Genomic DNA, 26,561 nt, shown 5'->3' on the forward strand with positions numbered 1-26,561 from the left:
CATTTCACATTTATTGCCTTGCCCAATCAACTTCCTTTTATTGTTTGTCTGAAAATGAATCTTAGAGGGCTCTTGAGAGGTTCTGATTAGAGGCCATATTAGAGGCTGCAACCTCAGTCATCTGAGGGTTTCAAATAATACCATTCATTACCTTGGGTTTTGCTTGAATGCACATTCTAAAAACCACCCCCTTCAAATGGTTCTGGACATTTTGTAATCCTGCATAAGATTGCCAATATATTTATTTATTTTTAATGAAAATGGTACCTGCTTTCACTGACAATGTGGAACAAAGTAGAATGTTTTGCCTAAAGTCACAAATGAGCACCCTCCCCCTCCAAACTGAGCGTGAATTAGGAGTAAATGTAAATTGCTAACTAAATCACAGAAGATTATAGCATTTCACTGTATGAGAGGCTACACTTCACTTAGGCCCCAAATCATTCCACTGGAATAGTGGCATCTAGAACTTCTTGTTCTGATGAGATATGATATCTGTTTGCATTAATTTTGTTCTTATTTGCTGGAGTGCCTGGAATGCACACACCTTGAGTATTTACGTAGTTTTAGTTTAGTGCCTCTCTCCATAAAGAGTCATCTCCCAAGGGTACTCAGTTTACTGCCGCCTTTATGATTTTATATTGCTTCATGCAGTTCCAACTTACAGGGTGTTGATGTGCAAGGCTTCCTTGGGCCTTGTAGGAACCCAGACTTATTTAGAAATCTGTTTGGTTTATGAAAGGCATTAAAGTCAGAAAGGGATAAAAACAAACTCTCCATGTGGAATTTGTCTCAATCTCAAAGCCTAGATAATAATAAGAGAAGAAATAGCATAATAGAAATAAAGTAATCAAAATATCAAGAAAACCCAAGGAGAAAACACCTGGTCTATTAGATCTAAATGACTAAATCTTTAAATTACAAGTATCCCTTATGAAAATTACCAAGTTTACTTTCTAGAAGGCTGCAAATGGGAGGGAATTCAAATAATGAAGCCAATGGTCTTTTGTGTATTTCAAGCTTCCAAGGGACTTTAACCCTTCAATGATCAATTTTAGTCTCTAGTATTTCTACTAGAAATTGAACCTTAATCTCTGGTAATAATTAAAATATTACTACATATCTGATAGATCACATTAAATATATGACATATCTAGTTTGAGCCTTTTCAAAAGTTGTTTTCAATAACAAAAAGTAACTTTTTGTTATTGAAAACAACTTCTGTTTTTCAATATTACAAACAGTGATTGCAGCCTGAATGTTCTACCTTTCCTTTTTATATATCAGAATTTCTTAAATTTGAAACATTGAAACAACTGTGCAACATCCCATTCCTGAAAACTCCAAACCACTCTGCGTGCGAATAAAAAGGATTTGATAATGTGAGTGTAGCGATACACAGGGAGCACAGCTTGGCCTTAGGATTTTTAACGCAGTTAGAGAAATTTCTGAAAACAAAAAACACCCAAAACCCTTCCCTTTTAAAGTCAAACTTATTCATCTCGAAATTTCAATCACACACAGTTATCAAAGTTGAGTTATTTCAGCACACAGCTTAATAGACATTTCTGTCAAAACACTTGTTGAACACAATTTGGGATTTATCTTTAAAGAAACCTGGTAAATACCAACATTTCTATTAGTGCTTTCCTATTCTTTTCTGAAAATCTCTACTTTTCAGAATAATCTGATAATCTTTCTGATAATCTTTCTCAATTGTCCTTTTTTGTTCCTTCTTATTTTCTTTCCACAACAGTAGCAAACTAGCAAGAACAATTCAATGCCTTTTGTGGCTGCACCCATTACAGTCTATTATGTTAGAGTCGCTTTTCACCATTATTCCAAAAGCAACTATCATCATAACTTCTTAGCATTTTGACTCCATACAATTAAAAATTGAAACTTTAAAGTCACTCAAAGGATAGTTCTTACTACTTGGTTGATGAAATGATAAAAGGAGAAAAGATGTTGAAGAGAGAGGCTGAAAAATCCAATTTAGGACATTTATGTCTTACTAAGGGAGGGAAAAAAAAAGCCCACTTATTCCTACTCTTTGATACTGCTAAGTACAAGGAGATCTGAGTAAAATTCAGTAAGTTCCTAAAATTATTTACATTCTGTAAGAGTATTGGAGACGTTGTCTTAGCTGTATCATTGATAACGTTTTGTAAGGAAGCAAAAGCATGGATTTCACTTTCTGAATAACAGCCTCTAGAGGAGAGGAGCACAGGAAAGGAAATACCTTGATTTCAAAGAATTGAAAGGTCGACAAGGAGTCTTCACACAACTTTGCTAGTGATCTAACCACCATGTGATGTGTGGAAAAGATCATGCCTTTTCCCTGGAACATACCTTGCCTAGACATTTTGCTTATTATGGGCTCTTACAGTGCGTTTGAGGGCACTTGACAAGTGGGGAAGGAGGAATCTTGAGCTACACTTCAGGACGTGGAGCTCTAATCACTGAACCATCCAAGCCCACAGACGAGGGAAGAAAATGCAATATTAAAGAGCACAGACCCTGGCTCTTCTCTTATATTCTGTAATGACTGTCTTGAGACATAAAGGAACTTTTCTTATCAATTTTAGCCGAGGATGGGACAGGGCAATCCTGAAACTAAGGGATGGCGACACAGAAAGCCGAGTCTGTTCCAGGATAGTGGCGGAAGTTCCGTAAAAAGAGGCGTCCGTCCGCCACCCAAAAACCAAGTCTGCCTGTTTCCAAAGTGTTCACAGGCTCGCTGTGCCTGCTGATTGTCAGTGCATAGGAGCGGGTTAGCAACCCGCGACTGTGATTTGAGTGCGATATTGGACGCTGGTTCCTCTGTGCACTGGATGTGGGAGAACTTACACCAAGCGCGCTAGATGGGCTGGAGAAAGGCTGACTGTTTACTTCTGAACTTACTGGACTCATCTTCTTGGAAGCTGGGCGAAGCCATTTCTTAGCTCCCGCAGAGTTTGGGAGCAATGTGCAAATGGAATTGGAGCTGCCACCTCTCTTTCCTCGACTGAACCCGGGTGCGGGGTGGCAACAGATTGGGGCGAGGCACAGTCTGGAATCCCCCTTTGTGTTCCCACCTCGACACTCTTGGGGCGCGGAGGGGAGGAGTTCGTATCCTAGGCCACTTTGAGAGCTCTGCGTAATAATTGGACGTTCTCTCGTCAGACTGCTAGGCATGAAGCAGAGGCACCACACCGCCCCCTTCTCGGGCTCCATCCCCATTCACCCGCTGGCCCTGAACTGCCTCAGGTAGTCGGGAGGCAGGCCAGGAGTCTCCACCTCCTCGTGGGCGGCAGCCATTCGGCGCGCTCGGGAGCCGAGGGGTTGGGACCCATTGGCTGGGGGGCGCTGCCAGTCTCGGGAGGGGGTGTGGTGGGGGTGGGGTTTCGGGCCGCCACTGGTCTGGGCCGCTTATGGTTTGCTGGGTGGTGGGTGAGCGTGAGCCTAGCTACTGTAGAATTGCAAACAGTTCGGAGCAAGCGAAAGCGCGCCAGAGAGAGAGCGAGAGAGTGAGGGAGAGAGTAGGAGGAGACCTAGAAGAGACAGGGTAAGAAAGCGAAGGCCTGAAGACCAACGATCTGAGACTGAATGACCATGGCCGTCTCCGCACCTCCGGTGATCTCTGCAACTTCCAGCGGCACGGGCGTCGCGGGGGGCTTATTTAGGGCCGAACCCCTGTACTCGACCCCTGGAGAGCCTCCTCGTCTCACCCCCAATATGATCAACAGTTTCATGGCTAATAACCACAGCGGCAGCGCGGGGGGTGGCGGGGTCGGTAGTGCCAGCGTAGGCAGCGGCAACACCAACACCAACGAGTGCAGGATGGTCGACATGCATGGGGTGAAGGTAGCTTCGTTCCTGATGGACGGCCAGGAACTGATCTGCCTGCCGCAAGTCTTTGATCTCTTTCTCAAGCACCTGGTGGGAGGGTTGCATACGGTGTACACCAAGCTGAAGAGACTGGACATATCTCCGGTGGTGTGTACTGTCGAGCAGGTCCGGATCCTCCGCGGGCTGGGGGCCATCCAGCCCGGGGTCAACCGCTGCAAACTCATCACCAGGAAAGACTTTGAAACTTTGTTCACCGATTGCACCAATGCCAGGTGAGATACTCGTTTCTTGGCTCGCTCTTCCCCCTTTGCCCTCTTTTGCATGTCTCATTCTCATCCAACTTTGTAGAGAGTGAGTCTTAACTAGCTTGCTCTACTCTTCACGGTGTAAGACGGTGGGGAAAGAGGACTGGAAGGACTCATTAACTGCCTGTCCCTTCTAGTCTGAGCTCAGTGGCAGGGCTTGGGTCTAAGAAAATCCCGCACAAACTTCAGTTTGCGGTCCTGTACTGAAAGTTTCCAGCCTTTCTCCCATACCTTGCATGGCTTTCTGGCTGCTTGTGGTTATTTGTTAATTTCTCTATTTGGTTTTCTTTCCTGCTCTTTTGTGGCCGTACGGGTCGGATAGGTTTTTCTCCTGAACACGGACACCAAGGGCTTTCTGGAGGAGTGGGCTGGCTGAGCTGTAAACTGGGCTCCTAAGCTGGCAATCCAGAACACAGCATTTGGGGGATGCAGAGGGTCGGAAGTCTAGAATCCATCCCAGAGGGTGATTCGTTCCCCATCCTGTGTGTTTGTTGTGAGAGTGCGTTGGTGTGTGGTGGCGGTGATGGTGATGGTGTGTGTGTGTCTGGGTGTGTGTGTGTGAGAGAGAGAGACAGAGAGAGAGAGAGAGAGAGAGAGAGAGCGTGAGGACAAGTGCTCACGCCTGCTGCGCAAAGCTTCCCCGTACACGATACAGGAAAGTCGATGGAGCCTATTTTTTTTTTTTTTTTTTTTAAAGAACGATGACAGATGTCACTTTCCTGGGATCGTCCCTTTGGGTCATCTGCAGAGGGCAATGTGGGGCATGAACGCTGGGGCTGGGACCGGGTTGGGGATCGGAGTAAAAGTTGGCAGGTTTTCCAGAGAGGATGCTTTCAGCTCTTCCCCCCAGGCAAACAGTTGGAAGATCCCATTCCCCCAAAGAGAGGATTCCATAAATGATGATGGCCAGCTTCTCTGGTTGTAAGTGTACCTCCTTCATATCACAGCTTAGAAGTACATTATAGAACAAATAGCCATTTGCATATGTCCATAAGCAAATTTTATTCAATGTTTCTGAGTTTTTTAAAAAAAGAAAAGTAAACTATATTCAAAGATTATTTGATTTTTTTAAAGACCTGTAAATTAGTCTTCTTAGTATTTATTCCATCTGCAGTCTGTTAATATCTGTTAGGAAAGTACACATTTGGCAGATGTGATTAGCATACAAACCAAACCACCATCACCAGGCTAAAGGGGGCAAAGGGTTTTGTTGTAAAATAGCACTGCTGTTGATCATTTTGCAGAAAACTTCTGCAGAGGTAGACTTTCTTACAGTGCAACTTTAGATCATAAGATCTCTGGGTTTATGAACCAAAACTAACTCAGTTGTCACATCTGTTGTAAAATCCAAATTACTATGTATAGTTGAAGTATACTGGCAACTTGTAGACAAACTGTTGTTGCTGACTGCTACAATCAGATAATGGTACAGAACTTACAAGGGAACCTTTTGTTTTTCTTTTTTTCCCTTTGAGCAGTGTTCTCCTGTGTTCTAGCAATTAAACAGAAACCTGTTCATATGAGAACTCCTACCTGATTCATATCTGGGGCTTAAAAACCTGGTTTATTAGATCACATTTTCTTAAGGAAGATGGATGGCCTTAAAACACAAAGGATAACTGCTCCCTCAATAAAATAAGCAAATATAGGTTTTAAGAGTAGAAAGGAAATTTTATTTTGACCACAAAGCACCCTACGAATACACAAACTCAGAGGGTTACCAGGGACTTCAGATGAGGGCCATCTAGTTTATTTGTTGTCATTTGAAAAGATTTAAACAATCGCAGACCTGAAAACCTATCTTCTCTCCTCCTCCTCCTCCTTATCTTCTTTTTCTCCTCCTTCTCCTCCTTTCTCCCTTCCCTCTTCTCTCTCTTACAAATGCCCACTCTTAAAGAGGAACAATGATTACACATAGGAAATTCTACCTTCTTTAATAATTAATTTACACACCCTTGAGCAAAATCTATGACTTTCATTAAAAAAAAAAGATTAGTATTTTAATGTGATTTTGATGCTTTCCTCTGTAAATAGAAACTTTAATTTTTATTAGAGCTACTTACTGAAGGAAAAAATGATAAATTTCTCTGTATCCAGAGGCAAGTGTTCTTATACTATTTTTGGACCCTGTTATATGATGTGTTTTTAGGTTATTATTTTTATTCAGTTAAGTTTTATTTAATCCTTATCACAGCATTTACAATGCCAACTTTTTTTGGAGTTTAGATTGCTTTTGTGTATGTGCACGTATAAAGGTGATAGAGAAATATTAAAAATGTAAGAAGAAATATATTTGAGATATGATGCATGTGCTTCCTATGGCATTTTTTTCTTTATGAGTATTTTATTTATTACATGCATTTTCTATAATTGTGTTACAAGTGTTGCAATATATAATTGTAAAAATTTATGAAATATATTCTATGAATTCAATCTATAAATAAAGATGAGGAAAACTACTAGAAACATCTATATTGCAGTTTCTAGGTAGTAAACAAACCCTCATAATTTCTGGAAAAAACCTAATTAACATTACCAAATTTTGTTGCAAAATGCCCTCATCATCACGTAGTTAAAAAACTACAAAATATGATAATGCTTGTAATGAATGCCTTATGACTTGAGGTAACATTATTTACAGATACGTGTAGTTTAAATCATTCCCAACATCTGAATGATTTTATAAAATTGTGAAATTAGTATTTAAGTAAACATTATTTCTATGACTTTTCTATTCAGTGAAAAGAAAGGAGGGATGTAAATAGGAATGAGGCCCAAGAGAGACAAAATAAGGTAGATGAGACACAGAGCCAGTAAGAGAAAAGAGATGTAGGATGTGAGCAGAATGATGCCATGAGAGGGAGTGAAAGATGGATCAGAAGAGCTTATAGAGATGCCCAAAGAAGATGAGCGATGTACCAGTGGAGACTTGGCTAAAGAGGATTGTCTTTCAGGACTCATGACTTCCTAGCACTTTAAGCTAAAAGGGGGAAAAGTGCAAGGAAAAAGTCCGAGTGGAAACTCCTACATACTATTCTTATTTGAGAAAAGAGATTCATCTTCATCTCCTGATGGATAAATTTCCATAGTGTATTGTAGAATGGAAGGCCTATTTGTAATGGTGTCATTGGCAATTTTCTTTTCCTACATAACAAACATTTCTCCCCCTCTCTGTCAGATAACTGGGGAAGAGTATAAGTCCTGATTTAGGGTATTTTAATTTGGAATGCTTCCTACACTATTCCAGAACACACAAAATAGACCATTTTCAAATTGGTCATTTTCAAAGACCTTAAGGTGTTGCCACGAAGTGGCACTTTGATTTAGCTCAGGGCACGTTTTTATTAATGCACACTGAAGAAAAATGAATGAGTAAAATAGATATATGATTGTTTCTTTGACAGTACTGAAAGCCACAAAAAGAACTCAGTCAGTGCCTTACATTAACTACTTTTATTAGCTAATTATCAAAGTATTCAAAGTTGTCTTCCCAGAAAAGAAGTTGGAAAATAATACCTGCCTCAGCTACTAGAGAATAGAAAGACTAAAACTCTTGACTATTCATTGTTCTATTAAATAAGTCAAGCTTTACATCACTGCAATTGCAGAGGGCTATATAAGTATTTTTCCTTGATGCCCTTTAGCTTTAGAAATTAATTGTAAAGAAAATTATTTTGAGGGTTATTAAGAAATGATAAAAAGACCCAAACCAAATAGGAAAAATTGTTACCTTGTTTCAGATCTTTGTTTTTGCAGATAAAGCACCGTGATTATTTTTTCTACTTCTTGTCCAAGAGAATTTGGAGTTTTAATATCAGAGAGTGCAGGCAGGTCAGAAAGCAAATGTCTAAAAATCTCACTCTTATGCAATGGATTTTCCTTACTAAATTCTTCAAAGTTTAATGTGGCAGTAAAATATTAAATTAAAAATTGGTATTCAGTAAATGTGAAAAATCAGCCAATACATTTTAGTGTTATCTCTCTTTATCTACCTATCTATATAAAAGTTACATTGTCAGATTTCATGATCAGCATTTAATTTCATTTGAGGACCAACTGATTAAATGTTATTCAGTCATTTACATATAGTTAAATGGATGCTTAAAGAAACAAGAATGTATGATTAAGAAAACATTTTAATGCATTTAGAGACATGATTCAACATATATTCAAATTATTAAAGTTCATTTTTTTAAGTAAAAATTTAAATGGTCCAGTTGTGGTTTATTGTTATTTTGACTGTGTGAACAGAACATAAATGGGCTTCCATGTTAAAATAACTTTATGTGACTTATACTGACTTTTACAACAATTTAAAACTACTGCTTTCAAGTACTAGAAATATGATTATTTTAAGCATTCAATGAGTTTGGCTTTGTATTCACACTTGATGAATATAGTTCATAATCCATAAAGAATAACAATTTACTTTGAAAATTGATGTTTTCATTCATAGTAAAGTTAAGCAAAATCAAATTTTTGAAGAACTTGTATCACTTTCCTGGGCTAATATTTTGTATGACTTACATTTTCGGAAACGATAAAAGGTTCTAGAAATTAATCTGGGCAGTAAATGCAGACATTTTAATTCGTGGGATAACGAGGGGATAGTCATGTCTGTTAAAAGTAGTCACATAGTCTTTTATTAGAGAATGATGTCAAGATTATAATTAAAGCAATCTAGTCATGTGCCAGTGCACAGAACTTCCACGTGTACATTCATTTTAAATGCACACTTCTGTATAACCAACAATATTTGTATTTAATCTAATACTTTAGCTAGATTTCATATTTGTCCCAAACACTCATTATTAGGTGAGGGATATTATATTAAAGAAATGATGCATGGTATGATGGAGAATATCTTTGGATATTTATATATGATATTAACCTCAGTGTATAGTACATGAATGCCAATAAATAATTAGGAAGTGATGGTCTTCAAACATTAATGTTTTAGATGGTTTCATACAGGAAATCCCAAATAACTGTATAAAATATCAAGTCTGAATTGTTTGCTGCTTTCTTAAGTAACCTTATTTTGTCTTAATGAAATCTCTAGATGTTTTAAAAGTGCTTCCAGCTGGCAAATGTAATTGTGAGAAATCCTAATCATAATATATTATATTTCAGTTGGCAATCTATATCTCCAGTGGCACTTTATCTGGTGCATTTCAAGAAACAAATGATTTAGATATATCCACTCTATACATCTCAAATATACATTAAAACTGCCCTAATTGACTAAAACTGAAAAGATCATGTTTTCAGAGAAAGGACATCAAACCTTTCCCCAAAAGGAAAACAATTAGGTATTAATGATATTCTTGTTGCATATTCAAAAGGTCTTTGGTAGCATTTTTTCCCCCCTTTTCTTCTCTTTCACCATCTCAACCTGCAAAACTCTTCACTGTCACTTCAGATCACACAATTCTAAAAAGATAAAACAACATTTAAACACATTTGCTTTGGAAGGGAAATCGAGCATTTGCACCCAATAAGCCTGATTGTGGAACTGCATGTAAATTGTGTTTTGATTTATCTCTTTTACACTTTTTTCCATTTGAATTGATCTTGCATTAATTTCACCAAGCGGCTCTGTGAGGCTGCAGATGTTGCCCTGTGTTTAATAAATCAATGAGACAGATCTGAATGAATCACTTCAGATGGATTCTCTGCTCGGTTTGATGTCTAGATGTTATTCTTAGCTTGTTATCATGACAGATGCATTAATGTTCCCATACACTGCCAGCAATGTCAAAGAGATTGAAGCTTTTAAAGTGGCTGCATCCTTTTTTCCATTTTCTGCTAGAACAACTAAATTTATTTTATTTTATTTAGGAATCAGAGAAAAATAACAAACCAGTCATAAGTTTCTTCATGGGAAAGATTCTTAATTTTCATGCTATGTTAACTCTTCCAAAATGGTGGAAATCAGTATCTTAAAAGCTAAATATAGTGTAGCTGCTTAATAGTGCCTCCACATTAATATGTAATCATGGTAGGAAAAATGAGAATAAGTAATATATGATTGGGACACATTGAAAGTGTCACTATAAATAGAATAATGCTGTATCCAAATTGATTACAGAAGGGTGTTAGTTTTTAAATCCTTACTAATAAGCTTCTTGTTGGCTTAATGCAGCTGCAATATACTCTTACCAAGGGATTTAGAACTCCTTCAGGATTTAATATTTCTTTTTAGTAAGAAGGAGACAGCCTGTGCATTGTGTATTTATCATTTCCTCACTTTGCAGTGCTGAAAATCTTACAAAAGTTTATTTCATTTTAGTATGCCTCAGCTATTTATATTTTGGGTAACTATTTGTAAATTACAAATCATTCAATAACAGTAAGTGCTACTTTTATAATTTAATTTCTTAGACTATAGAAAAATATATGCACTCCAAAAGGAACTTCTATAACTCTAGTGAAATTTATTACCTACCTGCATTAAATATCATCACTATCATACTTTGTTTCATTTCATCCATGGCATCATTGGCTTGGTTTTTGGAGAGAAACAATTCTGTTAATTGTTGTGAAGTATTTTGAGTTTAATGTTGTCAGTGTTATAACTTTTCAGTTAATCTCTGATGTTTGAAAATACAGATTTTAAAAAAGATATTCAGTTTTTCTCTTGTTTAACTTTCTGGAGAATATATATTTTTAAAAATCAGCTTTCAGAGGTAGTTCCTCTTTGCAGGCCTTTACAGTATTCTTTCATCATAATTTTACTGTTAGCTTTATTAGAATAGGAAAACAGGAAACATTGTTAACTGATACCGTTGAGGTCTCAAATTCTTCAGGACATTTTTATCTCCAGTGTTAGGCTAATCTTGGAAGCTTAAGATTCATGCTATGATCTACAGTATAGTTTAAAAAGAAGTTTATAATGAAGTTCAGTAAGTTATGGACGAGAGTTAACTTTTTTTTTTCAAATTTTGCTTAAAGCATGGGAATGTCTTCATGGTGAGATCTTGCCACATCCTTCTTTAAAGATAAATTTATATATTAGAATTGGTGAAATTATTCTACTGAGAATGTGATTATAAGATATAATATACATTGTTTTGTGCAAAATTGGATATAATATAGCTAAAGAGCAAACTGATATATTTATCGCTACCTGTAATGATATCCCTAAAATAAAACTGAATTTTTTACATAAAACAAAACCTTGGATTTGTAATTATAATTTCTGAGGAGTTATCTTTAACTTCAGTAATATTCACTGTAAAACTTTAGTAAGCCTGATATTGTACACATATTAGGCACCTAATTCACATTTGTTAAACGAATACAATCATGGACACATACACACATTTATTCCTCTCATCAGCATTCTTTGCACAAATTGCTGTGCTTTAAAAAAGCTAAGAAGTAGTTATGTAAAGTATACAATTATAAAAAGACACTAATCCTAAAATTTTAATTCCATTATAAAACCATTTGTAATCATGCCATAAAATTTTCACAAATATACATATAAAGCTATCAAAATCTATTATATGAAATTAGAATGTTTAAGTGAAATGTATCTTTAAAGAAAGTGTGACTTCTTGATTTTTTTTTTTTAGTGAAAACCCATAGGAGATGTTCTAATATTATTAATAGGCAAAAATTAACAAATAAAACAAGCCTACTACCATAAAATGATTCTCAACTATTTAGATTTATACTACTTGATGTCAGCACTAAACCAGGCAGTTGACTTGATCTTTTTTCAAACAGTGAATGCACGTTTATGAAAAATGAGTTAGTGAGAAGAGGGTTCTCCTCCCTTCTATCTACAGTTTCTGAATAGAAAGAGAAATACTTAAGTATGATGATTTACTTTTTTCTTGGATAATCTCAAGACACATCCAATTGCAATACAAATTTGCATGAAGTGTTCCCCCCCCCCCATTTAAAGGAATAGCTTAGTTCTTTCCAGTGTAATTAATTTTGAAGAGTAACATTTCCTTTCATCTAGGACCCCTGAGGTTGAAACTATTCATACACATGTACTATTTTGACCCATTACAATTATTTAGTTTATTAGAGCAAATAGTGGTGAAAACTTTGTAATTATACTACTGGAAAAGTATATAGTACAGGAAAGTTTAAAAAATAATGAACCACAGTATTTTTATTGCTCTATAACCTTTTTTTTTTAAAACAAGTTAATAGTGTATAATGTAGTGTGTATGTTAAGGTATAAAACATTCAGTTGCGATTGTGTCCAATGATCTTATCAGGCTGCTGGCAACTGCTAGCTGCTAACAGCATTTAGGCTACATTTAGTCTATCTGCTATTTATGTGATGGGTTAAAAAGAAAAAAGTAATATTGATCTGTCTCTGGATTAAAGTTTGAAATGGGCAACAGCCTGAACACAAAAGGCTTTTTTTTTCAAGATTTCTCAGCTTGCCATTGATCTCCTAGTTTTATTGCATTCATTATTTATTAAAAGAATTTGCAAGCTAAACATAATGTTAAGCTAGTTTGCACACAGGGACCGCACTTAGGAAATTGAATGGAAATTGCATTAGAGATGAACATCTGTGCTATTTTTCCACTCATGTGTTTATGGGTTTGTATAAAAGGTGTATTGGATTAACAGTTATAACCATTATAGCTTACAGCAATATGTTAGATTCTGAGCTTTTAGTTATTTTGGAAGAAGTCTGTCTCTCAATTGTTTTGCCTAAGAAGTATAGTAATATCATCAGAAACAATATTTGGATAAATTTATTTTATTATTATATTTGTTAATGCATTATCTACATTATGTATCAGTTGTGAGACTCCCTGCTTTATTGAAATAAAAACATTTTTTAAAATGCATACTTAATTATCATGTAAGACTATACTATCTCTTAATGGATTTTGGTAGTAGGATACATAGGTGCTATTTACACAGTACCTATTTTAAGAAAGTTGAGTTTAATGCCATATTAAAGCACACCAAATTCACAGAAATGATATAAAAATTTTAATGTGACCATCCATAAAATGTTATTATATATATATGTTAGGCCTTGATCCTTCTGAAAGGATAATAAACATTCAGGCACTGAAGACTTGCTCTATATAATACTACAGACAATAGGGTGAGATGCTTTATGATATGGTTTCCCCTCTTGAATTCAATCCAAGCAAGTTTAATTATAAAAACTCAAGAGGAGCTCACCTGAAATAATTCTCTGGAGGACATAAGTTAGACCCTAGTGAATATCTTCGTTGCGATATTGTCTTTAATCTGTAAACTTTTGGAAAATTCATTCTATCCACTTAATTATTAGAATTTAAATAAAACAAAAACTTCTTCACAATAATTTTGATCTCTCATGATTAGATCTGTCATAATTGTGTGTGTGTGTATGTGTGCATGCGTGTGTGTGTATAGAGTATATTCTGTGGTGCCAGGCAGTGTTTGTTCTAGGTGAAGAGAGTGAACAAAGCAGTCTCTTCTCTCATGGAGCTTACATTCTAGAATCATGCTGTCTTTAGCTTTTATATTTTATATATTTTATATTTTACATCCCCCCTTTTATATTTGTTAAATTGTGAAATCTTTGAGGTTACAAATTTTTGCCTTATCCAGTGTTGAATAATTCTTAAATTTCCTTTCTCATATCTGCCTCATATGTTATATCAGTAAACACTAGATTTTTTTTTAGTCTTTAGAATTATACCAGAAAGGTCCAACTAAAAATAGTCAGTTATTGATATATAAAATATTTTAGTTTTATGAATGTAGGGAATTACTTAGGTTATAAATAAAATATACATCACGAGCAGCTTGGAATAAAACAGGTATTTCCACTTAAGAATGGCTGTAGTTAATTGACTTTAATATCTTTTCTCTGACATATATTTGTTGCAAGGGATATGAGTCCTTAAAAATTGATAAAATTAGTCATTCTATGAGACATATGCTTTTGTAGTAGAATGTGCAACCATGGATTAGAAAAACATGTGTTTTTTTCCCCATGTAAAAAAGCTTGCTTTCATTTATGTTAGAGTTTTAAATAGATCCTCAAGCTTGATATGCTTTGGTTATAGTCCTATACAATATTATGTGCCAAAAATTAAAATGCAGCTGAGAAAAAGTTATTTGTTTTTATTTGTTCAGAATACATTGACCCTTACATGTATTACATTTAAACATAAATAACTCTGGAAAATAAGATTACTTGCAAACATGTATAATTAAATGTTTAATGTTAATGTTAAATTTGCTGCCTTGAAAATAGAATATGATCTGCTAAACTTCTAAATGTATTTTGTAAAAAAGTTTACGAGTACTATCTAGGTTTTTATTTGAGGAAGACAAAAGGGGAATTCATTCATACAAAGAAATTTACTGCGTAGTACATTTTATGCATTGAACACAAATTTTTGGTCTCATTTTATAAACCAGTTAGAACACACACACACACACACACGTGTATCGTTTGTGTATACGTATATATAATATGTATATATTGTATATTTCCAATTCACCCCATTTGTCACTTCATTTCAACAAATATTAAATAAGTTCCTGCTATTAGTCTGTACAAGGCTACTTTTCAAGGGGAGAGTAGTGATCTTAAGAACTATCCAAATTCTTTTTTGTCTCATCTCCAGATTACCTAGGTAGAGTTTTATTGTTACATGGTTAACTCTCAGCCAGCCTACATTAATGAAAGGAAGAGTAAAATCATGGAAAATTAAAATAACATTAATTAGGCTTTGCAGTACATTAGAAAATGTTTATGGTACCTTTACCTGTCTAAATATATTTTGCTTACTTCATTCTACTATTAAATTGTATTTACATTTTATAAATATGCACTGGTGGGAAGGAGAGATAGCCAAGAAACATGCTAAGGTTGAACTAAATCTGAAATTAAATGCTTCGTGTAGAAAACATCTGAAGTGAACAAAGCATAAGCAGACATAGAGCTTATTTGTCATAGCTAACAGCTGTGTACTGGATCATGTTAGTTAGCGCTTAACTAAATTAGTATATTTTGCTTGAATTTACTCTTATGTTGTCTATGGAAAGACTTATCCACTTAATGGATACAGTACTCATTATAGCTATTAGCAGATCAAAACCTGGCAAACTGCATGAGTCCAGTTGTTGACTTTAACATGCTTTCCTGTGCTTAGGACCCCTAAATAACCATCTTCCATAAGTTAAATAAACATTCGTTCGCATCAGAGGAATCATGGCTTTTGGGTTAAAACACATTGATAATTATAGCACTAAATCAGATTTTTGTGAAGTGTTTATGAGTGGGATACTTAACCGATATTCCACTTGCAGTTTAAAAAATGGAACATTATAGTCTTGATGCTGATCATGTCCTGCAAGAGTGGGCATTTTGACGATGGGCACATGTTGAACATTGTGGTCTCTGAAGAGGGTAGTAACTGCTCCAGAGCTTAATTGATGCAAGTACATTTGGCATAGCTGCTTTCCTGCACTTCCAGTTGTTTTGGATTGGTCCTCGTCATACTAGAAGACTGACAGGTTTTTGCTATTTTAGGGGCATGTTCTTTTTCATCAGGTTGTATGATGTTTACATAATCCCCATTCTGCCAGTCTAAAGCTTTTCTTATTCTTTGCAGTTTAGTCCCATTGAATGACTGTTCTTCTGTGTATTGTTTTGGTTTTTTCCCCCCCAGGGACTCTCAGTTTTTAAATGTAAATACAACTCAAGAAATTCCGCTTTTTAGATCTTTTTCTGTATTAGTGGGAAAAATGTAAAAGTGCCCATCAAAGAAGGGGAAGTGGAGCTCAATAATTTAAAGTTTTCTGTCCAATTAGGAAGGCTCTTGATTTTAAAGATAGGAGGACTCTAATTTGGGTCATGTTAGCATTGATGTAGCTCCATTTGTGCATGGACAACGGAATGAAGCTAAATAAGGGTGAAGAAAACTTGATGAGAAAATATTTCTCATGGAAATATTGAATGGACCAGGAACTAGATGATAGATTAGAGGAAGGCAGCATAATGTGGACTGATGAAGTACTTTCCATAGCGCTGTTGAATGATCTCTTTTAATTGCATTCATTTTATTTCAGTAGTTAGTTTAAGCAGATTCATGAGCAGGAACAGAAAGGATAAAAAATATTAGCTATAAGTAAAGATAAAAACACTAAAGGCAAAATGTTATTCCATTTGCGGTGAGATGGTAGCATTTGAAACCATAATAGAACATTTGCATATGTGTTGTCACTAAAATAATATTCCTTTACTACACTTGTAAATGTTACATTAATTTCTAAAATATTTTATGCAGTGTCCGTTTATACTTCTTCTGTAAGTTGCCTTACTATTACTGGTCTGTTAGCCTGATTCTAGCTTGTCGTAGCACATTTTTGAAACACGTGTTGAGTGTGAGTGTTTTAAAAAGGGTTACATTTTGCCTTTGGGTATGTGTGTGAAGTTTTCATTGTATTCAATAGTAACTAAGTTTGCATTTTAGGGAGTAATTTGAACCACTGCATTCAAGATTGTTTAATGAACATTAAAATTTGAATTAAAGAACATCAAAGTGGCATTTTTGTCATTTTTGTATTTAATAAGTACAGTAAAGTTTAAATATTTCCTTCATGCCTTCTGCCTGAAAATATATCTGGAAGTTTAAAATTACTAGCTAGGTGTAATAGTAAAAAACTTTACATGTATATACTGGTTTATAGTTTATATAGTACTTTCATATACATTAGCTCATTTAATCTAATCCTTAGTCTATTTTTGTAATTTTGTTGTGAAAGTTCTAAATTTTTTGTAAACAGATGGCTGATCACTTTACAACTTGATACTTCTGGGGGTCACTTAATCTCATATAGACTTTTTTCACTCAATGCTAAATCAGCATCATCCACAGTTATATGAAACTTACAATGCTTATAGGGGAAGAGTAGTAGGAACAAGATCACAGTGGTAATGTTGGGGGGTCATATAGGGCCTTTTAGGACATTTTGAGGACTTTGAATGAAATGGGGAGTCACTGCAGAGTTTTGAGCAAAGCTATCACATGACTTGACCTAGGTTTCTAAAGGATCACTCTGGCTGCTAGGTTGAGAACAGGCTTCAAGTGGGGCAAGGTTAGAAGCAGTTAGGATGCTACTGCAGTGAATAAGGAGAGAGATGGTGGTGGTTTAGACCATTGTGGTAGAGTAGAGATAGTAAGAATTGGTCAGATTCTGGGTGAGTTTTGAAAATAAAACCCATAGAACTTCCTGATGGACTAGATACTGAGTATGAGAGAAAGAAAAGAGTCACAGAAAACTCCAAGATTTTGGTCTGAGCAACTGGAAGGATGAATTTTCCATCATTTTTGAAGGGGAAGGCTGTAGGTGGAGCAGGTTTGGGGAGAAAGTTCAGGAGTTCAGTGTTATACGTGTTAGTTTTTAGATACATTTTAGCCTTTTCAGCAAACATGTAGTCATTGTATGTAAGTCTGGTGTTTGGAAGAAATACCTGAACAGGAAATATAAATTTTGGACAGGAGTGACTGTAAATAGAAAAAAGGAGAGTTTCAAGGACTGAGTTCTGGGTCTCGCTAACATAAAGAGAATAGGGAAAAGAGGAGGAATCAACAAAAGCCTGAGAAGGAGCATGCAAGGAGGTAGGAGGAAAACCAAGAGAGAATGGTGTCCCGAAAGCTAAGCACAGAAAATGTATCAAAAAGGAGGCAGTGATCAACCATATCAAATGCTGCTAATAAGCCAAAAACCATGAGGACTGAACATTGGCCATTGGATATGGCAACTGCAGTCATTGGTGAGCTTTATGAGAGTAGTTTTGGCAGAATAATAAGAATGAAAAGTCTGAGTGACGTGTTTAAGAAAGATTATTAAGAGGAGATGAATTAGAGAGAGTATAGACAACTCTTTCCAGGGATTTGCTGCAAAGAGAGCAAACAACTGGAGGTGGAAGGGAGTAGCTTGAGAGTAGGGGGGAATGGATCAAGAGGTTATAGCATGTGCTATTAGGAATAATCCAGTATAAATTTAGAAAATGATGTTGTATGAAAGAGAGGAGTATTGCTGAAGTGATATTCTTGAATAGGAGATAGCAGATAGGATCTAGTGCACAAGCAGAGGCATTGGCTTTAGGTAGGAGCAAGGTTAGTGCATTTCCATTAACAGATGGTGGAGATTCTGGTTGCACTGGTATTGGGACTCCATGGGAGTCCTCTTCTGATTGTTTCAATTTGCTCAGTGAAGTGGGAAACAAGTCATTAGTTAAGAATGAGGATTGGAAGGGAGGTTTTGGAGATTTGAGGAGAAAGAGAAAATGTAAAATAGCCATCTTTATGAGTAGGAGAGTAAACTACTTAAAGTTTAGTATGATTGCCAGGCAACGTTAAATGCCCATTGAGGTTTTTGGTCATAAATTCAAAATGGTCACTATGGCTGTGTGTTTTAATTCCACCATGTAAAGCTGCATCAGCCTGATACAAAGAATGCAAATAATTGGATTTAATAAGAACTGTGGTTTTGCTAAGTCATATGAGTATAGCAAAGCCAGAGGGTGCAAGAGAGTTGAGGGTTCATGCAAAAAGTGATTATAATGAATGACAACCCACTTTAAACTGGTAAGGAAAAAAGAGGATTTCAAGGAAGTGAGAGACAGTGAAAGGATGGTGGTATCAATGAATTGGAGGTTCCAAGAAGAGGTCAAAGGATTTTTGGAGTTGGAGTACTAGAAGGAGTGAACCAGAAAGAAGTGGTGGTAGTCAGAGGGTAGGATGCCTGAAATTAAGAATATGGAGGAGTTGAAGTTATTGCTAATTACAAGGTTTAGGGTATGGCCATGGGCATGAGTGGCAGAAGTAAAGAGAACAAGATCTTTGGAGGAGAGGAGGTAAAAAACCGGAAAGGCTAGAGTGTTGGTCATTTCATATATGTGTACATTGTTCATTGAAATTCCTAAGGATTAAGAGAGGAGTCTTGATGAGTTTCAAATTTTGTAGTACATATAGTAATTCTATTAGAGTGTGCTTTGTTAAAAAAAAAAATAACTTAATTTCTAAAATTTTAAAATTAAAGTTATAGGAATTAAGAACTCAGGGAGATCAACTTGACAAATGTATTCTTTAAAAATAATCCACATTAAGTATATTATGAAGATTTGAATATTTACTTAATAATCCCTGTTTTACCATGGGCATGCTGTGCTTCAGTTCAGCCGTCTTGAAGAATATGAAGAAAAATAACATTTTCTAAATAACTGAAATAATGTTTGGTTTATTTCATGTGTAACTAACATTATTTTACAATAGATGAGGTACTTCATTTTATTATGAACTGATTTTATACCAGAAGCATTATTGGTCCCAGGATGTGTGTTTGTTGATCTTATTAGTACGTCATATACTCATGAAGAGTACATTAGGCTCCTACTTTCATTTCAACACATTGGTAGTTTATAAACAGAGTACAAAGCTGCTAGGCACAGTCCAGAACTAGGAAATAGTCATGGTTCTTTACTTATAGATGGTTCATAATGTATTCAAAGTGGCATGAACCCAATCAATATATATACTTAACACCTGCTGTTCTGATTCATGTATTATTAACCTCACATGGAATCTACTTAAACAGCTCCTGCTGTAGTCACTACTTCTCCTCACTACTCTATGACTCCTTTTGGGATTTCTGTGACCTTGGAGATTTGATGATGAAGAAATAGTTAAGCTTTAAATCAGGTTCTCATGTGAAATCATAGCAGAGAAAAGCTAAGAAGTTGGTGAGCTCAGTCTTAATTCCTTGCTAATTACCTAGGAAACAAAGTTTCTCTGGTGGGGCATGCCCAGCCATTCACCTGGCACATTAATAGAGTGGTTGGGAAGAAGGGTTTGGTCAGCATTTGCAAACTAATAGATTGTGTCACAGATTCTGAGTGAGTTTTAATTTCTGCAGCTGGAGAAGAGCAAGGGAAGCCAGATGTAGTAACATCTGCTATTAAGACTATTGTTTAAGGAAAAAAAGGCAGATCCATTGTTAAAATTTGATTTTAGCTCGGTTGGGTTGATTAAAAAAAATCTCGTTTCCCTTCTTTATATAGCACTGAAAAGAGACATGTGCGTACACTAGACACTGGGTTATCTTAATCAGGATAGGCTGTGCAATGTGTTGTGGAAAAACTATTTTAGGCACTAGGACCCTAATATCTACTCCACAAAAGCCAAGTAAAGGAACAAGTGATTACTCATCCTGCCCAGTATTTCAAATTTGATGAGCTTAGAACTGCAAATGAATATTTTATGCAAGCATGAATCATTGGCGGGTTTGTTCAAAATGAATGGAAGTGAACTAAAGTAATGTAAACTGCTTAAGAAAACTGAAATCAGAAAATGTTAAGGTTGAGATTCCTTTCCAGGAAGAATTGCAGTATAGAAATACTCAAGGTCTTGTTGAAAACAACCATCTTTAAAGATCTAGCTGAAGACTTACTTCCCTCTATGAGGACTTCTTTTATCACCTGCAGTGATCTCTTGCTTCTCTGAACTTTGATCTGCAGATAGCCTTTCTTCTCCTTCCCCTTTCCCCTCCCCTTCTCCACCTCCTCCTCCTTCTCATTTTATAAATTGTTTTAAGCTGTATATGTTTTCTCCCTCCCCAAACTACCTTCCAAATTCCTCAACTTCAAGCACAGTCTGATGTGTTGTTTTATCATTCATAGCGCCTAATATAGTACATGGATGTAAGTACTCAAAATGTTTTCAGTTTGTTGCTTTGACAGTGTAATTATGATTTATTATAATTAAATGCATTTAACTTAGGGAAATGTTCATATTTTAAGGAAATTTTTTGTTATACCTAAGGGGTGTATTTTTCTGACTCTGATTGACAGCTCTTCTTGAACAATGAAAGCCTAGGGAATTACTATTCTGTCTCAGATAGCCACATTTGTTCTAACACTTTCTAGATGTATGACCATCTAAGCCTCAGTTTCTTCATCTAAAAATGGGGATACTATTAGTCACATAACTTCTGGGCTGGTTAAGTAGATTAATTGAGATCATGTACATAAAGTGCTTAGCACATAAGAAGAGCTCAGTAAATGTTAGCTCTTCTTAGTGAAAGTGGTATCACAGTACTCTGTGTGAGCACACACATACATTCAGAACACAAGAAAAAGAGCAAATCTCAGAATAAAATGAACCAGTTTTCAGAAATTTTTGCTACTAGAACTAAATTAACTGGTTGACTGTGAGTGACACTGTATGCACTTCATTTTCCAGGAAATTCCTGTCTGTTGACTTTCTAGGCTGATATGGCAGCTGGTAGGCCATTTATTACTAGTTCTATTTTGGTGGAAAATTCAGCCTTGTGTGTCATTTAGAGTTTGTGACACATGTACCCTCCCAAGGCTTAATGAGTTGTCTGCAGATGGGCTGTTATTTATTACAGTCATGTAGAATAAAATTGATTGTCTTCTAAAATTAATTTTTCATTTGCCTCCAGCCTTGCTTTAATAGAGGACACACAGTTGCCTGTTTGCAGAAATACTGTTTAATCACATTAATATCTCAGCCCCCCAGGCTGAAGAAGATAATTGTACAAACGAACAGCAAAATCTGTATCTTTAACTTCTTTTTATGATTAAATTATGCAAATGACTTATCTCCTGCCCTTCCAAGCACTAATCATCTAATTAGGAATGATGTGTTAAAGGGATGGTTTTGAATCAGGAGAGGGATGAATGCAGAAAGCAGAAAATGGGAGCTGACAATGAAACCACTGAAGGCACAGTAATGTGTACTAGATGAATCTACTTATATGGTACAAAAAGAAATGGGAAGGCTCATACATACTATCCATAGACCTGACATGTGTCATCTTTTGGCAGGAAATATAGTTCCTTACCTCCGATGACATCTTTTTTGGGATTAACTTCAAATTCTTAGTAAGGCAAGTGTTAAGTTTCCTGCATTCTTGAAAACTCAAGAGATCTAGGGGTTTTATTATCTCATCCAATGAAGGTGTTGGCTTGCTTTTTGAATCCATGGAGGATAATCTGCAGTCAAGGAATGGGACTGTATATTGATTATGAATATACACGAGGTTTTCAGATTACTGCTTTAACAAAAGCAGTTCCCCTTTCCCTGAAAAATTAAAGTCAGGACATGCAAACCCAGAAAAAATATAGTCCTCCTATTAGGGAACTTAGATTTAAATTCCAAGCATTATTCCAGGTATGTATTTGCAAGATCTTACCTTCTCAGTTTTGTGCTTCTGCTTCCAGACATTGATTGTGAAGAGATTTTAGCACAATTGTCCTATTAGCTGTGGCCATAATTATTCTGTACAATACAGAGATCGTTTCTTTATCAATGATAAATACTTATTATGTTAATTAATAACTATAATGATAATAAATATTATTAATGCTCCTTAGCAACCATGTCAAATTTTATACATCGACATAGTACTTATAATGTAAAACAAAGCATAGTAAATCAGACCATAGCAATAAAATTACTGTGGGTATTTTAGAGCCTCCTAAAACTCTTTCTTATAGGTACATTTGTGAGAGTCAGAAATCATAATGTTTCTGTCCTTTTAATATAGTCTTTAATTGATTTGAATTTTGTGCTGGTTATTACAGTGAACTCCAGGGTATTTTCTTCATATAATGTAAACCATTTCCCAACATATTTGAGAACAGAATCTCAAGGAATATATACAAAATAGAACACAAAATTTTTTTGTTTTTTTGTACCAGATTTGTACCAAATAAATATTCTCAAGTTCTTGAAAGTCATGAAAGTGCTATCATTCTGTTACTATTTCTCATTGAGCTTATTCTCCTGCATGTGCTGGTTCAGTTCACCGAGAAGACCCAGTGATCACCAGCAGCTGCTGTTTATTGGTGTGTGGCAGATCCTTACTATATTGATGCCAACTGGATATAGGCATTTATTTAACATCTTTTCATGTTAAGAGTAGGCATCAAACTATAGTTTATCTGCTTTTATTGAGGAAAAATGTTTAAGCTGTTTATTCGGACAGTTGAAGCCAATGAGTCTGACTTACTGGACTTTCCAAGGTTGACATTTTTGATCTTTGTTGTTGAGATTTGACATGCATTCCTGTAGAGGACAGCCATTTATATTTAGATTTCTACAGTGAAGAGACCACTGCCTCCAGGATTGCACTGAATTCAGAAGGGTTAAGTTAGCCTATGGAAGTGAATAGTGAGTCGTTTATAACTTATTTCATTGCCAACCCATGAAGCTTTTTCTCTCTTTTCCCTTTGGAAACTAACATGATTATTACATTTCTCACCCTCCCACCAAAGTCGTGCATTACCATATCATATGATAAAAAACAGTGAACTGAATATGTCCCTATTAATACATTCTTTTTTGAGATTGAGTTAATCCTTAGTCACCACTGTGGTTTTCCAATGAGTCTAAATAAGTTTAACAGGACTTCCCTGGTGGCACAGTGGTTAAGAATGCGCCTGCTAATGCAGGGGACACGGGTTCGATCCCTGGTCCAGGAAGATCCCACGTGCCATGGAGCAACTAAGCCCATGGGCCACAACTACTGAGCCTGTGCTCTAGAGCCTGCGAGCCACAACTACTGAGCCCGTGTGCCACAACTACTGAAGCGTGCGTGCCTAGAGCCCGTGCTCTGCAACAAGAGAAGCCACCGCAATGAGAAGCCCGCACACCGCAACAAAGAGTAGCCCTCACTCACCACAACTAGAGAAAGCCCGTGCACAGCTACGAAAACCCAATGCAGCCAAAAAATAAATAAATAAATAAATTTATTTAAAAAATAAGTTTAACAGACATTCCTTTGGTTTTAAAGGTGCCAAAGAAGAATGATTTGAATATCTGGGAATAGTAGTAATCGATTTTATAATCCCTGGCTTCTAGTAAGTTTTCCACAACATGTCATTTGTATACGATGATAGAACAGTGATATTCAAACTCATTTTTATTATTTTATTATAATAAAATAAGTATTTCTATGATTTATCATTTAATTCTTTACATAAAAGATTAACAGGAGATCTGCTTTAGTTGACTGAGAAACTCAGTCACAACGTCAAGTGCTACCCGTATCTCCTGGGCTCTTAAAACACCTTTACAGAATCCTTGGGTTATGAGAAGCAGATTTTAAAACATAGTTTGGAGCAATTAAGTGCTTTCTAAGTATTATCAAGAAAATTAGAAAACAGTTTGAATCTAAAACTCCACTATTTTTTCTTCATTTAAGGCCTAGATGCATAAAACAAGCTGACTATCCACCAAAGGGGAGATTAGGTACCCTCTACAGGAAGCTTATCTTCTCTGAGAACTGAAAAAACTCAGAGAAGATTATCATCTACTGTTACATTATAGTCAGAATTAAGAGATCACTTTCTTAAAATTCCAAACTACAAGCAGTTGGGCTTGTAATATGCCTCAGGAGGACTCAGAGGAATAGGAAGTATGGGAGATTAATGTGCTACCGTTTTATTTGTCCTTCTCTTCAATGATTGGGAAGGTGAGTGATCTTTGGAAAACCTGAGCTTGCCATCCATTTATGGTGACTTGGTATATGTCAAACCTTAGTAAATCATCTGGTGGCGAAGAATATATGCCTCTGGTGAACCCTACCTGTAAGAGGCAACCTTCTTTATTCCCTAAGAATATAGGAAAGCACCATCAATAGTTTTTCTCAGTGTTCCTCTCATTCATGTGACTATTTCTTTTCTCTAATCCTTTATACCGTGTAGTGGTAGGGAATCTTAATGAGATGGGACAGGGCCAAACCCCAGGCTGTAGTTTCTAGGTAATTAGTTTAAGAGACTGAAGCAGAGGAAGAACATGTCTTTTAGTTTGCTAAAGGGCCTGATTCCTTACCCAGTGCATACTTAACCTTCTGGCATGCCTGGTTCTCTAGAATCTTGCCCTTGGTTGATACCAGTTTTGTGGTAGTGTTTAATTTCTGTATTTTTTGTAGGAGCTCTTGAAGTTCACTCATTTTCACAGTTCTAATAAACCATTCAGAATGATATTTATTCAATGTAGAGCATTATATAGCCTTCTTTCATACATATTCTATATATAGAGGTTATTAAATAAATTTTGAATAACTTTCTAATGCCCCATAGCATTAGTTTCAAAACCTGATTTATTAAATGGCATTCATTACCATGTATCTGTACCCAAACAGACATGGCTGCTGCACTGTAATTAAATGAAAATTTGTAGATTGAAGTTCCTAGAAAAAAATCAGTCTGCAATCCTTTTATAGGGTTTGAAGTTATAATAATAATTTCCATTTATTGAGCATCATCTGTGAGGCAGACACGGTGCTTGGGACTTTCCATTCGTTACCCAATTTAATCCTCACAACCACCGTACGAGTTTGCTATTGCTAGTCTATTTTTACAGTTGAGAAAGCTGAAGCTAAGGGAAATTAGATAAAAGAGCTAGTCAATGGAGAGCCAGGAATTCTCTGACAGCAAACCTATGCTCTTTTTGACTATTCTATTCTGTACTAACTAAAATAATACATTAATTAAACATCTGTAAATTGGGGCACCAACTGGATCAGACTTGAGGAAAGGATATTTGAAATAAGGACAGAAAATTGAAATGATCTACATTTGGTTGCTTAGAATATAGAACACATCTTGATCACTGATATATACTAGTGCAGTTTTGAGGGGTAGTAGTGTTGGCAAATGCTAGTTTTCTTCAGATATATTCCCATCAAGCTCTCATTATGAATGGAATAGAGATTGTCATCTGTATAATGAATATCTGTTTATTTTGACAAGTCAGTTATTCATTGAACTTATCAGTAAACATTCCAAATAATGAAAAATATATTTCAGGGGGAAATAGAGTCATTGAACCTACAATTGTTCTGTTTCTCTTGTCTACTGCCTTTAAATGATAAAATGGTGTTTTGAAGACAGGTAGTAACAATCCTCTAAAAAATAATTCAGGCAGTTGAATGTTAAGTAGGATGTTTATAGGGAGCTATAAACTGGAAAAAGTCTTACATCTCTACTGCACAAGATTTAATTATGCAATTTGCTGCGACTTCAAGGAGAATGAGAGACCACATTCCATTCAACATTACAAAGGAAGCACATTGGGGAAAGGAATAGTGAGAATCCATACAAATTGGGGTCCACACCCCAGGCAGGGCTATAGAATAAGTCAATTAACATTTTCCTAATAATAGTGGTGATCTAAATTGTAGGGCATATATGGACTTCCTTTTTCATACATACATTTTCATGACACTCTGTGAAGTTAGTACTATCTCATTTTGCGAATGGAGGCACCAAGTCTCATAAGGATTGTGTCCTATCAAAGCCAAACTGGCAATGGTGGAAAAAAAATGGCAATGTACTTAATTTGAGTCTTCTAGTCATCAGACAATGTTTTCTATAATGTCATTTTCATTGCTATA

The 26,561-nt window shown here is 35.9% G+C and overlaps 1 protein-coding gene across 4 annotated transcripts in view; it reads left to right on the forward strand.

Annotated features, from left to right (window-relative positions):
* Nucleotides 1-3,418: 3,418 nt before the first annotated feature.
* DACH2 (dachshund family transcription factor 2) overlaps nucleotides 3,419-26,561 on the forward strand; it is a 623,157-nt gene continuing 600,014 nt past the window's right edge. For all 4 annotated transcript variants that reach the window (XM_082377224.1, XM_082377222.1, XM_082377221.1 and 1 more), the window contains exon 1: nucleotides 3,419-4,103. In XM_082377224.1, coding sequence (XP_082233350.1) covers nucleotides 3,589-4,103 — 515 coding nt within the window. In that variant the 5' untranslated portion in view covers nucleotides 3,419-3,588. The remainder of the gene's footprint in view (nucleotides 4,104-26,561) is intronic.

This window comes from Balaenoptera borealis, assembly GCF_965194805.1.
Source record: "Balaenoptera borealis genome assembly, chromosome: X".
In the NCBI taxonomy this organism is placed as follows: Eukaryota; Metazoa; Chordata; class Mammalia; order Artiodactyla; family Balaenopteridae; genus Balaenoptera; species Balaenoptera borealis.